Here is an 18,380-nt window from a genome sequence, read left to right on the forward strand (position 1 = left end):
AAGTAGGGAATGGTTTTAACCAGTCAATTAAAATATAACGTGTAGAACTTAGTTTACTAGGTAAATCCCCTCTAACTGAATGAGGGTGGTTTTGTAATTTTGGAACACATGGGTGGTTTGATTTGAATTCTAAACAATTTATTTTTAAGAGACGGGACTTTACCATCTCAATTAAATGATCCCCAAAATATTTTTGAAATGATAAATGAATAATTATATAAAACTCCGGTGTATGTTACGTTAATTTTAATTTTTTTGAATAATAGTACTCTGCTAATATTGCAGAGACTTAAATCTTCTAACGAAATAATTATTGACTGCTTAAATTTTATTATTTAAGTCAAATTAATTGTCATATTCTACAACACGTAAATTGATATATCTTAGATGATATTAGGATATCATTTATCAATGATATATCTTAGCTCATCTAAAGCACATTTTCCACAATTTGAGGCGCATTGATTAATATTTACAATCGAGGAGTGACCCGCAAGCAAGTATGTTGCTGGTACTACTCTTTAACCAACAAAAAAAAAAAACCGGTTTATTTCAACAAACAATAAAACAAAAACCAAATAGAATCACCGAAGTTACAAAATCACCCTTAGTCAATCGGTTTTATAGGGGGTTAAATAGGTCATTACACATTCCTCCTCTCACTTGGCTTGAAATTGAAATAAATAGAAACTCCGCCTCTCCCTCAAGTCCCATCCTCAGTCCCCGCCTTTTCAATCTCTCTCCAAAATCAAACAATTTTCCCGAGAAACCAAAATCTCGCCAACCAAACACCTGCATTAAATGGAAAATTTCCGCGGATACCTCCTGCCAGCTGTGTCCTTGCTCTTTGCTACGTCCGTCCTCTTCATATTGATCCTTTCGTCATCCGACTACTTCAGCTCCTTCAGCATGATCAGCTTCAACTCAACCGCTTCAAATTTTGAATTTAAATCATCTGTACCAACCGCTGATTTGCTCAGAACCGTTTCAGTTTCCGATCATGAAATCCAAGCCGTTCGTTTCACTGGATCTAACAACGTTTTAAAGGTGAAATGACGACGACGATCATTCACTCATTCTCAATTTAAGTGTTTTTTTTTCCTTAAAAGAAATGACAATAATAATTAATCTCATCTATTGTTAATTAATTATTCAGCGAGAATCATCAGCACGAGTGTTGAGTAAATACGAACAGCTGAAACAAGGACTGGCTAGAGCGCGTGCTTCAATTCGCAAGGCAGCTTCAACTCGAAACGTAACATCAATCATCAAAAACGGTGTCGATTTCGTTCCTAGTGCGGCCATTTACCGTAACCCCGGCGCATTTTATCAGTAAGTAGTTTACTTTGATTATGTTTTAATTAATTAATTAATTAAAGCTTATAATGAAGGTTTTGGAACTGCTTTGCTTCTAAGCTACCGCCGGCCAAGGCAAAGAGAGCATAAGTGTATCGCAGCGTTAGTTTTTCTTGTAACTGACGCATGCATGCATGGTGATGGTGTGAGTATATACATATAGTGCGCACTACGCACTCACTCATTGCTCTGGATCAGTTTTACAATTGATTACTTGTTTTGTGCATCATAGCTACTGCAAAAACGCGGCGCTGCTACTACACATCTTTATTTTCACACACACATATGTATGTATGCATTCATGCATGCATGTATATTACACAATATCATGATACATGATATATTATTAATTTATTAAGAAGACGGTGAGATGATGTAACAGGTTCAATTAAAATTTGTGAAAATTTATCATCCATCATAAATGGCACATCATATATCACAAATAGTATTAATTCATTATGGATATTAATGATATCACAATTACGTACGGACTCTTGTTGTCGTTACAATCATATAATGTTTTAGGATCCTTAGACTCTAATTCTGATGCAATCAGTGAGTGGTTGATTGTTCACAAAGAAAAGCCATTTCTAAGGTACTTTATGGATGTACTTTAGCAAAAGAGTGTTTTTACACTTGTAAGTAATCTTTTTTATAAACTCATTCATGATAAATGGCTTGGCATCATGATACGAGTAATTAAAATATATATATATATATATTTCTTTGTTTTTCACTCTTTCAAGCATTGTATGCCCCGTTCAAATAATTTCGGATGAATTTGCAAAAATAATTTGTAATCAGTGTTGCTGTTGGTAATTGAGTGCCTGTATATACGTATATATATATATGCAAATTCTTCTTCTACATATATTATATAATATAATAAAGTCATAATATATATTTTTAAAATGTAGGAGTTATGTGGAGATGGAGAAGAGATTCAAGGTGTATGTGTACAGAGAAGGAGAGCTACCCATAACACACTACGGGCCATGCAAGGACATCTACACAATAGAAGGAAGGTTCATGTCGGAGATAGAGCATGGAGCCAAGAGGTTCAGGACGAGTGATCCACATCGAGCCCATGTCTACTATTTGCCATTCAGTGTGGCGTGGATGGTCAAATACCTATACAAACCTCTTACTTATGACCTCACTCCACTGAAGCAGTTTGTAGCTGATTATGTTAAAGTAGTCTCTTCCAAATACCCCTTCTGGAATAGAACTTGTGGGGCTGATCACTTCATGCTTGCCTGTCATGATTGGGTACGTTTCTTTACCTCTTCCCAATTCATATATCTCAAGTACTCTCTTTTTTCGGTTTCGGTTTGTCTTACGCTAGAAGACTTTGCGTACATGATTTTGTCTGCCTTTTTCTGAGCTATTATAGCGCTCAAATGTTTAGCTTTCTCTGAAGGTTTTTTCGCCGAGTGGAAGTCACTTTTCTGGAGAATATATCTTTAGATTGAAATCTGAAGTAAATCATTTAGATCTAGCTATTTGATTATTAGATAGATATCAAATGGAATTTCGATGATGGATTGAATAACGAAGACATATATGTGTGTGTGTCTTTGTTCTTTCTGCTTATAGTAAAATTAATTAATTTATGTCTCTTTATGTTCCGCTATGATTTCAATATTGAAACTTTAATTAAAATCAGACATAAATCTGATTTTTAATAAATATAACATTATGTAATTTGTGATGAGATATCAAATTAGACTATGGTTTTTCGTTATTTTTTTAAGTCAAAGATATAACTAAAAGAAAAGTGAATAAATACTTTTTTAAAATTTATGAAATTTGTTACACAATTTTTTTAACATCTGAAAATGAACTTCAATTTTCTTGCAGGGTCCCCATGTATCAAAGGGCAACTCCCACCTTTACAACAACTCAATCCGAGTCCTCTGCAATGCCAACACCTCCGAAGGCTTCAACCCCCAAAAAGATGTGACCCTCCCAGAAATCCACCTCTACGGTGGCTATGTGTCCCCAAAACTCCTCTCTCCGCCGCCATTCAACGCGCCACGGCCTTATCTCGCCTTCTTCGCCGGCGGACTCCACGGCACCATCCGTAGCATCCTCCTCCAGCACTGGAAAGGCCACGACAAAGATCTCATAGTTTTCGAATACCTCCCAAAAGACCAAGACTATTACTCATTCATGCTCAAGTCCAAGTTCTGTCTTTGCCCTAGCGGATACGAAGTGGCTAGCCCTAGAATTGTTGAGTCTATTTATGCCCAGTGTGTCCCCGTTATCTTGTCACAGAATTATGTACTGCCGTTCAGTGATGTGCTGAGATGGGAAGCGTTTTCGATTCAAGTTGATGTGTCCGAAATTCCAAGGCTAAAGGAGGTGTTGATGGCTGTTCCTGAGGAGAAGTACAAAAGGCTTAAGGAGAATTTAAAAGCTGTGAGGAGACATTTTGAGTTGAATCACCCGGCTAAGAGATTTGATGTGTTTCATATGATACTGCATTCCATATGGCTTCGGAGGCTAAATATGAGACTTGGGTAGCTTTATAGATTACATATTTAGAGACCTAAAAGACTTTTCTAATCTCAGTACAATTTTGATTGACTCTACATGTGCTTATAGGAGAAAATTGACACCTCACTGCCACATTTTAAAATAATGACTTAATTTACAACCAAAGCAATATCCAACAACACACAATTTCTCCATTATTTGGGCCAGCTTTTCAATTCATGAGGCTTGAATTGATTCTCCAAGCAATTGGGCATGCAGTCTTGTACTAATCGCTTCTGCTCATTTACAAATTATATACAATCCTGGCTAGTAAAATAAACGCACCTATCTGGCTAAATAAGCACGACCTGTCATTATTTTTGTACAATTGATGCTATTTACATGGATCAATAATCGGAAATCATAACATCAAATTACAAGCAATCGATGATATCAATTGATGGGAACAAAGTTGTGAGAGAGACGTTCAAGTTGGGAACGAAGCAAGTCTCCTAAAGAGAAACGAGTAGGGGACCTATCAGGAGGGCTTGGCGAAGTGCTTCTGCTATCATTTTTTACTGCAAGATCAATTGGACCCAATATCTCTTTCTTCATCGACTCTACAAAATCCATGTCCACTTCATTCCCCGAAATGTCCCTCAAATAAAATGCGTTCACCGACTTCTCTCCCTTCGTTGCCACGTGTGCTCGGACGACGGCGAGGCCGTTCTCTCTCAGAACTCGAGTTATATCGGAGAGCAACCCGACCCTATTGGCTGCACATAACTCTAGCCTCACCCCCTGCGCAAAAATTATTGTGAAATGTAAAGAATTATAATCCTCTCCTCCTGATACGAGTGTTTTTTTTTAATTTAATTTTTTTTGTGCTTTTAAAATCTTCTATCCTATGTCCATCACTAATCATGCATAGATTTAACTGTTATTATATTCTTATTTATTAATCACCGTCGCCCATCAGTATTTAATTTATTCAAAAAAATATATGTCCACATCATAAGAGAATCCTGGTGTGTAATTAATGGTGAAATTGGAGATAATCAAAATTGATTATACTTAATCGATAATGATTACCTCGCAAACCCGGCGTTCAATGGCAGCTTCTAAGCATTTTATTACTCGTTCTTTTTCACCTTCTGTGTTCAACGCATAGCCGTCTATGTGTCGTATAAAATACTCCTGTGTTATTCATAAACAATGTAAATTGAAAATTCTAATTCGATTTAAATTATATGTAATGAACGTGCTTATATAATACTTCATGATATAACAAAAAAAAAATGGAGGCTATATTATTTCAGTTGAGGAATTAATTATTTACAAAAAAAAAAAAAAAAAAATTATATGGATGTATATCGGCTGGTTATTAATTTAAGTAATACGTACCTGAAATGCATAATCTCCATGACAACCAATGGAAGCATGAAATACAACGTATTGCATGTCAGTGAGCGTGCACACCGTATCAAACATAAGCCTCGGCCTATCCTTACAATCAACGCTTACTATCGAATACCCCTTTTCCTCACAGCTTTCTATATACACAGCCGTCCTTCTCATCCCCTCTTCATCACCGAATCCTACGGCCGACGACGGTGTGGACCGACTCATATTGGGCCCACACTGCCCGTCAAAGTCCCTGACAGAAAGCATGAGCTGGTGCAACCTCCTCTCAACGTTGGTCTTAATGCAATCTCCACAAGGGAATCCATTAGCCTTTACTTGTAGTGGATTAATGTGAGTCTCGCTGGGGCTCCGCTCTGCTGTGGCGCGGAGCACGGTGGTGATGTATTCCTCGATGGTCGCGAGGCGGCCGGGGTCGTCTATTGGAGTGTCCGTGGATTGATCGGACACGTAGGCCACGCAAGCCAAGCGATCATTGTGGCTCCATGCGTGTGCTTCTACAATGTTGCAATGTAGGTCAGCTAGGGCAGCTGATATCTCGGAAAATAGTCCCGGCCGGTCGGTTCCAGTCATTTCGATTGCCGTGTGCTCGCTTGGGTATTCGGATCCAAACACGGCTTTGTTGGTGTAGGTCTTTGCCACAGCCGAGCTGGGTATCTCTCCAGTTGTACCGATGGCCTGCATACAAACGTTGGCACTTCACTAAAATTTGAATTTATGAACCTTGACATTAAGATTTATTAAAAATAGTATCAATTCGGAACTTCAATGCATTAATTGTGCCCTTCTCTGTAAACAAGATTTTGTATTTTAGCAACCCAAATATCAACAACACAGAAAAATTTGTGTAGTTTAACTTGAAATTATTTAAGTACCTGTTGTATGTAGTTGATGACTTTTTGGTCTGTAAGTTTGTTTCCGTGCTCATCTTTAACATGAAAAACTGCAGGAATAAGCAAAAAGCGCAATCAATTGGGTTTATAAGACTTGTGAGGTCGGTATTTGGATTGATCAGGCTTTACAAAGCCTAACACAAGACATTAGGCTTTTCAATGAAGTCATGAACACATATATTAACATTAGCAACACGGATTAATTACCATCCATAAACCAGCCAGCGTCAGAGGAAATGTAGCTTTTTGAGATGGTGAGATTCATGTCCGTCAAAACTTGAACCATTTCCAAGAGGAGGCCTTGTTTGCTAACGCTGTCCACCTTTACTACCGTACAATCTTCCATGCTTTCGTTGTCAATGCAAACTCTGCACCTGCAAAACCAAAAACGACGAGTCTCGTTTAATCAGACGATTAATTATCGGTCTAATGACCAAGCGAAAGAATCTTGATCACTCCTGTGCATTATTGAATCTCCTCTCTTAAATTCTTACAATGTCTGCACCAAAAGCTGCCAAGATTTTTTTTTTATGAAGCGCAATTATTGAATCACTTACGTGGGGCCATATATCCTCTCGGGGAGGGTGTCAAATTCAGGATCAAAATAAGGCCAACAGACTTTGTTCATGCTGCAAATTATTCAAATGAAGAGTTTAGTTGTTGATTAATAAAAATCAAAACAAAGCAAGAAATTAATTTTGAAAATAAAATTTTTGTGAAGCAAATTTATCCATCCATCAAATGCTTACGAGGGTCGAGAAAGTCAAAACTCAAAATAGATGCTTTCAAATTTCAAACACGTCAAAAACACGCAGCAAAAGTACTAGAAAACGGGACCTAAAATCGAGGGAGATGTGGCCAATTTTTGACAGCTAAAATGTCTCTCAAATTTTCGAAAGCCAAAAAGAAAACAAACAGCAAAAACGAAAATGAAGAAAACAAAACTTCCCCTGTGATTTGTAGGGAGAAATGATGGTAAGAAAACCCTATCAAGGCTCATTGCACGGCTGCAGTTCAGGAAAAAATACCTGTGATTGTGAAGCAATGCAATGTAGTCTGTTTATGATTAAATATATATCGTATGAATGGGCGTGCATCGTCGAAACAACCTAATAGTGGCGGCGAAACTGTGTTAAGGTCTGGGGCCCTTGACCCCACTAAGCCAAAATAGAAAAATCAAGAAAAACAATGGAGTTCAATTATTGATTACAATTGTTGATTAAGTGTACGTTTTGCCCAATTTTAGAGTTTTAGTTTTCACTTAGCCTCTCAAATTTTTAGTTTCTTTATTAGTGTTGGGGGCTGGGCGTACGATTTTTAAGTATTCTGAAATTGCCACTCAATGTGCGGAAATATGAAATGGAAAAAGAAGATTAAAAAGCATGATGAGGCTTACGCAAATTTGTAAAAAGAAATGAGCTAGGGTTACACAGGTGTGTAGTGGGACAAGCCCAGCACATAACCGAACGAGCGATCTGTAGTGCCAAAATTTGAGCAGAAGAGAGAGCGTGATCAAAGAAGAAGAAGAAGAAGAAGATGATGATGATGATCAAAAGGGATGAGTCGTAATTTTTTTTTTTTTTTATTTCCTCTCAATATAAGTGGAGGAGAGAAAAAGAGAGCAAAATTAGTAATTAGTAATAACTATTTTAAGATTTGTGATAAGGAGTGTGATTAGCTTATAAATAGACGTTACAAAACGTGTGGTGGAGTTTAATTATTTACAAGAAAGTCATCGAAGTAACGGACGCATGCATGCGTACATACTACATACATATCGAATGTCAAAATAATACTTACGGGCACAACTTGTATTTGATTTTTTCCATTTCTTTCCTTTTTCTTTTCCTTTTTTATTTTTCAGTCACTTCTTCCTAGTTTTTGGCTTCCTTTGTATAGTGAATGGAAATTAAGCTCATGCACGTATGAATGTTCAGAAGAGTCTTTTCTTTTGCAATTGCAACTTAATATGTTGCGTTATCATCATGATTCATGCAAATATGAGTTATCTTTAATTTTTAATATTAAAATGAAAGAGAAAGTTGAACATATTTGACTTTTTATATGAATCTATTTTGACAGGAAAGAACCACACCATTCACTCTCAGCCGCTCAAGTGAGAAGTGTCTTGCTATCTGCACAGACACAATCAGGAATGTCAATAAGCTTGATCTCTTCAATCTCTAGCTGTGTATATACAAGAAACGTGTGAGCTTTTCGATCCGAATCATCCGATGATAATTAGATGGCGACAAAATAATCCACCATATCATGCCGCCACATTTACATTTAAATTGGGGTGCTGCTAAGTTACAGATTCTGCAACTCACAGTTCACCCAAAACAAATTTTCCACCACCCCTGAATTGTTTGAATAACAACACTTAGAGGTGTAAAGAAACTAGTTTTTGGGTGGTTGTTTGTTACAGATTCTGTAACATAGAAAGGTCCTTTAAATTGACATGAACCCTTTAAGACTAAAAGTTTAGGCGATGAAAATTTTAGTCAATCAAATGATTAAGCTCGTGGCAAGACATCCTGCTCCCAACTACATCAAAGATTTACCTACTGTGATAATGTGCCCAGAAAGAACAAGAAAAGTTTGAAAGAAATAACGAGCGAAAATGACCGCCTATAATCAGAAAGAGGATAAAAAGGATAACAAAACTTTTGAAAGACCTATAATTAACTTTATGAACGAAATAAGCAATTACGGCATTTTGTGACTGTTAGTTCCATTGGACACATTTCCACATTTTCAATTAATAGAATGTTACCATCCCAGACATCTATTATTATGCATTTCCCAGCATCGTGCGCCAGCAGTCCTACCAGTCAAAAATGCCGTGTAATTCATAAAGCACATCCCTTTATATCGAGATGCAACTCTGCTCAATTACGAGGACCAATACTTTGCCAATTTAAGTATGATTGAACCAGGGTCCAACACCACCATTTACATGTCCATTACCATGGATCCCTACGCCGTTTGGGACGAGTGAATGGGGTAATCCCACAGCCAATGGGGGAGGTGCAGTTGGGTATAGCCCGTGATTATGGGGAAGAGTGTGAGGGCTCACAAGAGGACTAGCAGCAGGACTACCTTTACACTGTTGGAGAGTGTGGATTTGCCTAAGACCTTCCTCGTGAATACGTGCCAATGTCTCCAACTCCTTCATCGATAGAGCTTCCAATCCAGCACCATATAGCGGGGCATGACGAGACATTTCTTCTTGAAGTTGAGCCTCAAGTGTGTGAATATATTGCTGCAAATGACAAAAAGGGGGAAGAAAACACAAAATATCGCTAAAAAATCAGTGTGAACAATGAAGAAAGATAAAGTACAGAAGATGATGGGATTATTTCCTAGTTTCTTATTGCAGAAATGTAAAATGATGACGATAGACATGAAAAAAGGCATAAGCTATGTAGCGGCACAAACCTGGCAGGCCTGCAATTTTGATTCCATGCCATCAATATATGCTTCACATCGAGCAACCTGCTCTTCCTTCTCCCGTTTTTCTCCTTCAGTTTGCCCAACAGTTTGCGTCAATCTTCGAACTTCATCTTGAAGTGACTGACAAATTTCTTCCCGAGTCACATTCTCTGTCGCATACCGTTTCAGTTCTTCATCAAATCGTTTCCTGGCAGCTTCGGCACTCTTTAATCTTTCAGCAAGAGCATTTTTCTCCTTCACTACTCTCTGTTGAATTCAAGACAGGAAAATTTTTAGTCTGGAAAAAGCAACAAATCAGCTATCCCTATTTTCAAGACATAACAGACCAAAGCTAGTTTATCAATAGATGAATACCACCTATCCTTTTCATTTCTTCAGAGAAAATAGAAAAGTGAAAATACAATCATCATTGTCAAATAGATGGAAAATAGAACAACAATTGTTTTTACTGGTAAAGAGAAGAATCAACTAATTTTAACAAGTAACACTCCGTGCTTTTTAGAAAGCAGGGGGCCAGCTGAAGAAATCAAAATGAAGTAATGCACTACCTTCAATTCATCACGTTTCCGGGATTTCAACTGGGAGAGTTGTGTCTCTGCATCATGAAGACGATCCTGAAGAACTTTTTTCTCAGTCGTGAGTTTTGCAATTTCATCATCCCGCTCTGAACGAAGCCACTCAAGCTGACTTTCAACTTCTCGCATTTGTTCAGAAAGCTCCTTCTTTTCCCGAGCAAAGCGATCCATCTCAGCCCTCATTTCAGACTGTCAAATTATAGATGATGTCAATTCAAGTAATCCCAGATAATTAAGATATAATAGTGACTCTCCAGATGTTATCATCCATCAATTATACGAGTACCTTGAGACGATTGCCAGCAGCCTCAGATTCCGCCAATTTTTGTGAGAAAACAGCTTTTTCTCTAACCATATTTGAAATTTCAGCCTTCCTCTCATCACGGATACGAATAATTTCATCTTCACTAGCACATAATTGGTGCCAAAGAGCTGCCCGATCAACATTTGCAAGCTCAGCAACCTCCCGCAGCATGCTCAGAACAGGTCTAATGATTTCTTGCTCCTCACATACCAGAATGACCAAAATTTCCAAGTCTAAATCTACTCCACGGCTACTTTCTGTAGTGCTGGTAGCACGGTCGACCAATCTCTTCAGCATCCTACCTCGATAGGACTCGTCAGGATACCATTTCAATAATATTGTGTACAGTATCTTCACAAATTCCCTCACGCGAATGTCTCTAGATAGGGCCAATGTCTCGGCAAGACCAAGGACACAAGTAAAGTCATCACGTTGAACTATTAGCTGCTCCCCCTCTACCACAACATCTGTGTGCTGAAAATTTTCTGCAACAAATCCAGGATTAAAGTTCAGCCTTTGAGCAAGGCGCCTTTCCAAGACCAAGGCTATAGATTGAGCTACAATGGTTCCTCGAGCTACAGCTCTCTCGAAGGTTTGAGCAGCTTCAACAGCAATACAAGGTATAGATAACATCTCAATCAGGATGTAAATATCAGAAAAATGACGAGTGGCACGAAAAGCCTGCTCATCCATCACATGCAACGAATCCGAAGTAGGCCCATTCTCACCAAACAAGAAGAGCCCACTAGGCATCGTTGAACAATTGTCACCAAAATCATCATCGCAATCAATATCTCTAAGTATAGTTTCAGCAACATCTCCCCAACTGTTTACAGTTTTACTTAAGAAATCAAGGACACAAGGAGACACTTCTGCACCCAAATTTTTAAGCCTAACACGAACTGATCTGACCTGCAGATGAGGAAAAACATGGTTAAATGTGTTCAAGGGAAACAAAAAAGGAAAACGAGAGAAACTATCATGATAATTATGATTTGAAAGACGCGTACTGCTTCAGGAAGATGTTGACACTGAGATGCAGCTTTAAATATGAAATCTATGGTTACTGCCAATGGTTCATCATTTGAGTCCGTCAAAAGCTCCAAGGATTTTAATAAAATACGTTCCCACACTTCACTGCCAAAGTCCAGTTGACTAAGAGCAACAAAAACCTGCAAGATAAAAGTATCATAGTTAAGCAATGGAATTGAAAAAAACAGAATTCCCTGACAAATTCCCACTCCCCCCTCCCCCCCAAAAAAAATAAAAAGAAAAAAGAATCTCAAACTAGAGTCCATTCAAAGCAGACATAAATGTTCCAGCTATTCTGTGTCTATAGCACCTAAAAATGCCCAATCAATCCTACCAAAATGAAAAGAATGAAGATCCCTTCAAAACTATCTTACAGGCATCCGTAAAGCAGGTTCAGCATCTGACTTTTGAAGTCGTTCAATAAGCGCATCCGCAGCCAGTGGGTGCTCTGAATGTTCCACCAATTTGGGTACCAAAGCAACGAGGTCCGGTTGCAGATGCTTAGGAGCTTTATCCAGTACAAGAGAAATCTTTTGTGCAGACTGCGGGCGTCGTCTTGGTTCAGGACAGCCTTGTGGAACAGCTCCGTCTAGAGCTCTCAGTGAGTTAACAATCAATCCCAAAAGCTCCGCAGATTGCTCCGGCCACTTAGTCTGAAAATTATTTTGATCAAGAAGTTAAAACACATGGAGAAAGCCAGAGAAGATTATCATTTCTGCAACCCAAACCCATACCTTAGAGCGAAAGGAAGCACTTTCCAAAGAACCTCCAGCTGATGTTTCTGGTGGAAAAATAGGCTGCCCTGGAAGAGCTTTTTCAGCTATATCAATTCCACTCAAATCAGAACTCTGTACAGCAGATGTAGTGCTATTATCATCTGCACCAGAATCCAATCTCTCAAACAGAGGAAATTGAGCAGACTCTGATGCTCCATTTTCCCTGTCAGCTTCTAATGGTCTGGCACCTCCATTGGCATCAAGAGGAGGTTTTGAATTTGCATCAGAAGAATCACCATAATAATTTCCATCGGAAGGTTGGCAGCATTCAACCATTATATCCAAAAGTAGATCAATGATTGCCTGCTGCAAAACTTTAACTCCCATTAACAAATTCATGACACTGGGGGAGGATTCATCAGTCTTTGCAACCTTCTTTCCGTCACTACCGGAGAGCTTTGTTGGTAGAAGCAAGCGCTTTGCTTTAGCTGGGTCGTCAAGATAAACACGAAGTCCTGTTAGAAAACCAGCAATTGCACCAGCATCCATCAGAAGCTTTTCTCTTAGAGTGACCTGTGGCTGTGAAGGATTATCTCCATATGTGAGGTGAAATCCAGCTCTCGAAAGAAGATTTCTGACGATGTCTTCTTCATCTCCACTTATTCCTTCACTGTCATCAGAATCAATGAGTTCATCAGGATCTGTTGTCAAAGCATCCTGATCATCCTCAGAAGCCAAAACCTGATAGAAGGAAAACCACAGATGATCATTGTCATATGTAACCTTGACATAAAAAGAAAAGACAAGATCAAAAACCACATCCAATGGGCATATAGATCTGTTGAGGAGCATAAGCCATGATGATAAGGATTATATAGGAAGAATATGTTTCCAGTTTCACACCCATGTACATCTGCAATAGAAACTCAAAAGAATCTAAGCCCTATGATAAAGGCTTCACTCTAGCAAAATTGAACACGTACTAGCCAATTCCAGTGATACAAACAAGGTCATTGAATTTCATAAGTGGGTTACTTTGCCCTGGCCACGAAGCCGTATGTATTCGTTTAAATATTGAAACCACGGGCAGACAGAACAACAAATAGGCAGCAGACTGGTTAAACAACTAAGTAAACCCAATATGGAAAAACAAGCAATATGCTAAAGTTTGATGGTAGTGAAACCACTAATCCAAGCTACAGGGTAGACCCAGAAATGCTCCAGAAAAACTCTACTATTGCCGTCTTCCACAACAAAGAATTAAGCTTATTGGCATACAATTGAAATTATTGACGACATGATCATAATTTGGACCCTTTCAATTCCTTTTGGCACACATCCAAGTCCATTGCAGATGGACGGAATATGGAAAAGTTAAAAGTTGTGTGCTGAAAATTGTTACGCCCATCTCTAGTCCATATTGCACCAGCTTCTAGAATGAGTAGTTATTTCAAGTATCCAATGAAGAACCTACTGATAGCTTCTAATACACCAAGTGGACATAATAACTGCAGATAACAATTAGACTGATGAGAAATACTAACCTCTAGGTCTGAAAACTCAAACCAAGGGCAGCAATCCAATATCTCACAAACAAAAACAACAGTATCACGCATGAGAAATCCTGCATCTGCTTCCAACATATCAGACACCTTCATGAATTGTAAGACAGAATTATTCCATGTCTTTGTACATATAGAAGACTCCTTCCACACAGTCTTGGTCGGGTTCTTTTGATTCACCACAGCCATTCTGTATCTGACCCAAAAATTTTTATCCAGATCACTACCGACTGATTGATCACTCTCTAAATATATACAGATTGTGTCAAAGGATTCATACACACCTGCATAATTAAGCAGTCATTTGTCAGACAAATAAAAGAAAACAACTAAAACTGCATTTTGATTGAACAGAAGTCATGAGGCAAGCACTCACCAATACGAAGCTCACATCCACCAGCCTGAAAGAATTTGCTAAAAATTTTTCGTGTTTCCATTATTTCTTTGAAGGACAAGAAGTTCTCCACCTTCCAAGTAAACGAACTTCTTTTCCCAATCTTGTCCATTTGGGAACCTGCATTGGTTGACTCAGTGTCCTGATCCGTAAAATCCTGCATAATTGACGTCTCTTTCAAGATGAGAACCTCTGCCGAGAACACGACCGTGTCTTGGACAAGAAACCCAGAATCTTGATCAAATAGGCTGGTAAGAGTCACAAATTCTCGCCAACCCCAATCCTTTGCAGCTTTAGAATAGCGATTTTGAGATTCCTTTGTGACAGATTTCTCCTCCATTTTTTGGTTCACAACTGACAACCGATGACTCACAAAACAGCTCCAATCACTAGAAGTATTTCGTGAATCCATAACTTCAAGAAACACCGAAAGGTGACATGGTGGCTGAGACTGCCCTGATACCATCAATTATGAGGGAAACTTACATCAGTTCGGTCTTGCAAGCTCAAATTAGGAAAATTCATACAATATCAAGTTGAACAATCCAAGTGTCAATGAAAACCCAGATTTCATTGTAGCTATATCACTCCCTCTGGAGAACCTAAGCAACAAATTTAATTAATTTAAAAGCCATGAAGATTCAGTACTGGTAAGACCCAAATGGTCAGATACTATTTTAGCACACTAATAAAGGCATCACTTACACTTTGATAGGAACGACGTAAGCAAGATTCATCCAAGCTCAAATAATTTCAAAGCGCATAAATCAGAGTACTAATGATGAGCCAAATGCATGTTACACTGCTCCAACACCATGAATCATAAGAAAAAAATTCACCCAACCACTATCCTAAGCAGCTATGAACCTGGCTCAGAAAAGTTAAAGAGAAAGGGTCATCCTTTGTCAATAAAAATAAAGCAGGAACATCCGCTCCTCATTTATCCACTCCACATATTAAAATATGCCACGAAACATAGAATAAATCCATCATTCTAGCCAATTGCAACTCTTAAACAACACAGCAAGAGTAATATTAACAATAACAACCAATAAACTATGAATATAGTCCTTTCATACCTCTGGGATATACAATAAGACGACAATCCCGATTCCCAATCTGAAACCTCCTGCTCTTGATGCAAAGCCCCGTAATCTTCCTCTTTTTCAACAGATCCTTCAACCTCGTGAAATTCTCAATCCTCCAAGTAAACTTCCCCATATGCCCATCAGACTTCCTAGCCCCATTCCCACTCCTCCATCCAATTAACCCACCATTCTTGGAGAAGCTACTGATCTCCTTGATCACATGAAATGACGTGCTAAACACAGCAGTGTCGTCCACCAAAAACCCTGAATCGTGCCCAACAAAATCCGCCATCTTCATATAATCATTCCACCCCAAACTCGTATTGTCCCCACTCTTATTATCCGCTGCAAACCTTCCATATGAGTCCCTATGCATATGATTAGACCCTGGGCTTTGATTCAAAACCGACATTCTAAACAAACACCAACAACTTCTATCCGACACCACCGTCTTCTCCATATCCTTACTCTCCAAACACATTGACAAATACTCCTGCCCATTAACTGAGCTTTGGTAAACACTAATCCTCAAATTACACTCTCCAGCCGGAAAAACCGGGCTCATTATCTTCTGTGTCTTAATCATTTCCTTAAACAAACTAAAATTATGCACTTTCCACGTAAATTTCCCACTCAATACATCAGATACCGGTCCCGCAACCACCGAAGACGACACCATTGACGGTGATTGTAACTCATTATTATCACGCATAAAACTAACAGATTCATTTAGAATTAAAATATCGGCAGTTATTAAAACGGCATCGTTATTGAACAAATAACCTAATTTGGAATCAAAAACAGTAGAGGAAGGTGTGAAATCGCACCAGCCGTGTGATTTCTTTTTGCTAGAGAACCGGTGCCAAGAATCACGATGTATCGTTTTCGACTCGTCCGATAAATTGACGATAGCTAAACGATAACTCGCGAAACAGTCCCATTTAGAAGAAGACGTGCCGCGAGGGTCCATGATTTGCAAATAAATGGAGATGTATCCTGGCAAAGCTTGTGAGTCTCCTTTGGGATATACTAATAACCGGCAATCGTAACCGCCTACCTCGAAGTACTTGCTCCATAGTGCCCTAGCTCTGATTCGCGGAAAATTATGGACCGTCCACCGGCATACGGCGGAGTGCTCTCCGCGCCGATCGACGGCTACACTTTCTTGGGCCCCGCCGCTGCCGTCTCTAGTGCCCAAAGATAAGTCCTCGACTCCGCCAGTAGCGGCAGCCGGAAATGATGATGATTGAGGTTTTTCGGATGAGGTGACGGGCTGTGATTGGTCGGATAAAGATGCTGGTGAGGTTGATGATGCTCCTGTTGTTGTTGTTGTTGTTGTTGTTGTTGATGATGTTGCCGCTGAAGATGATGAGACTGCATCGGACGAACTCTTCATTTCTGTATTTTTTTCAATTTCTTTTGTATTAGGGTTTAGTTTCGTGTTTGCTCTCTGGTTTATTTCTGGTTTCTTTTTTATGAAAAAAATAAAATAAAATTAAAGAGAGAGAAACAAGAAGAGAGCTCTCTAGAGAGAGAAAACAAGAAAGGGTGATGTTATATGGGTGAGAGGGTTAGAGAAGGCTTGGACAATGAGGTGCGCATGTTAGTTAAGTTGCGCAGCTCATCTCAATAATAACATCAGAGTCCCTCCTTTCTATAATATCTACAGATAAAGACATCTTAATTCGTCTTTACATATATTCTTACCACTTATAATTAAGCGTGTGTTTGATATGATTTATCTAATAGTGATAAGCACTTGTTTAGTCTTATAAGTTCCTATCAAAATTTTTATTGTTGTTTCATTATTGTTTTAGTAGAGTTTTTGAGGATTAAATAAATTATTTTGTCTCTATTAACAAAAATTTAAATATTATTATTTTGAATTTTTAAGAGTAGGGGTTAAAAAATCTTTTTTAAAATATTAAAATATCTACAATATTGTTTACTTATTTAAAAATATTTTTTTAATTTTTTAATAATGTAACTTTAAAAAAATAATAATTTTATTTTTTAATAACATAACTTTTAAAAAATACCTTCTAAAGTAATTTTATTATTTTTAATAAAAAAATTCATCGACAATCAAACAACTGAAATTTTTTGGGTAAAATCTCTACTAGCATAATTTCTATTTAAATAAGTTATACTTGAAAAATTACATCAAATGGAGCCTAAGTAATGTTAGGAATCTTAACTATAACACAATTATTTAAGTCTCAACTGAAGATAGAGATCTCAATCATCATTTGAGTTTCAATTAATGTAGGAGTTTATATGTAATTTCCTCAATAAATTTTTAATATTTTATCTTAGAATGATGAAATTATAATTCATAAAAAAATTAATAAATATTAATAACTAGTATGACTGGCAATTATAGATAAATTGTTACATCAGTTGAGACATAAAACGATGAATGGGAATGGTTATGGTGGAGCATCTTCACCATAAAGTATTGATGTTGACCTTCAGATCATAACAGTAAGTGTAGATTTAATATCTATATGTATAATCGTACGGTTATTAATAGTGTTCTACCGTGAAATGACTCCAATATAACTAAGCCCATGATGAATTTATAATTAGAATTCTTAGCATTATTGTCTGTATAATTTTTTTTTTAAAAAAAAGTCATATTTTACCCTTTAATTCTTAGTAACCATTAGCAAAATATATCCATAACGATTGTAGGGATGACATTGCTCTGAATTAACATCTTTATGCTAAATAAGTGTATAAAAATATTATATCATCATATTTATGGATATGATTTATTCTTAATTATGTGAAAATCTTAAATATTAACTTGACACTTTAGTAGATCACTATCACATTATTTTTGAAATATCTATAGTACTGCAACTCAATTAATTGTAGTCTAAATATAACTAAGTATATTTTGTTTTTAAAAAATTACTTTCCATCCGATAAAAAAAAAAATGATTTGGTTGTTTAAATAGAAATCGTATTAGCATGCCGAGAACTTGTACGATTGAATATAGTAAATAGTTGTGTCATCTTAAATAAATTCTAACGAATTTTCTATTATTTCTAATGTCAAATTGACGGGACCTGTATCCGGATGCCCACTTAAGCACTTA

The 18,380-nt window shown here is 37.6% G+C and overlaps 3 protein-coding genes across 3 annotated transcripts; 1 reads left to right on the forward strand and 2 right to left on the reverse strand.

The window, feature by feature from the left end:
• Positions 1-567: 567 nt before the first annotated feature.
• Positions 568-3,889, forward strand: LOC102622683 (probable glycosyltransferase At5g25310). Its single transcript, XM_006483649.4, has 4 exons — positions 568-1,047; positions 1,157-1,332; positions 2,274-2,625; positions 3,217-3,889. The coding sequence occupies exons 1-4, from the start codon at positions 802-804 to the stop codon at positions 3,880-3,882; spliced, it is 1,440 nt and encodes a 479-aa protein (XP_006483712.1). The 5' UTR covers positions 568-801; the 3' UTR covers positions 3,883-3,889.
• A 347-nt stretch (positions 3,890-4,236) lies between these two features.
• LOC102630166 (hypothetical protein) lies at positions 4,237-7,657 on the reverse strand. Its single transcript, XM_006483332.4, has 7 exons — positions 7,546-7,657; positions 6,707-6,778; positions 6,357-6,523; positions 6,132-6,199; positions 5,239-5,934; positions 4,927-5,031; positions 4,237-4,635 (listed from the first exon to the last, which is right to left on the reverse strand). Exons 2-7 carry the CDS (start codon positions 6,775-6,777, stop codon positions 4,288-4,290), a joined length of 1,455 nt encoding a protein of 484 aa, XP_006483395.1. The 5' UTR covers position 6,778; positions 7,546-7,657; the 3' UTR covers positions 4,237-4,287.
• A 1,150-nt stretch (positions 7,658-8,807) lies between these two features.
• Positions 8,808-16,849, reverse strand: LOC102629875 (uncharacterized). Its single transcript, XM_006483331.4, has 10 exons — positions 15,268-16,849; positions 14,171-14,644; positions 13,777-14,078; positions 12,251-12,973; positions 11,891-12,169; positions 11,495-11,656; positions 10,467-11,396; positions 10,154-10,369; positions 9,591-9,851; positions 8,808-9,414 (listed from the first exon to the last, which is right to left on the reverse strand). Exons 1-10 carry the CDS (start codon positions 16,670-16,672, stop codon positions 9,070-9,072), a joined length of 5,097 nt encoding a protein of 1,698 aa, XP_006483394.1. The 5' UTR covers positions 16,673-16,849; the 3' UTR covers positions 8,808-9,069.
• Positions 16,850-18,380: the final 1,531 nt, after the last annotated feature.

Source organism: Citrus sinensis, chromosome 1, assembly GCF_022201045.2.
Source record: "Citrus sinensis cultivar Valencia sweet orange chromosome 1, DVS_A1.0, whole genome shotgun sequence".
In the NCBI taxonomy this organism is placed as follows: domain Eukaryota; kingdom Viridiplantae; phylum Streptophyta; class Magnoliopsida; order Sapindales; family Rutaceae; genus Citrus; species Citrus sinensis.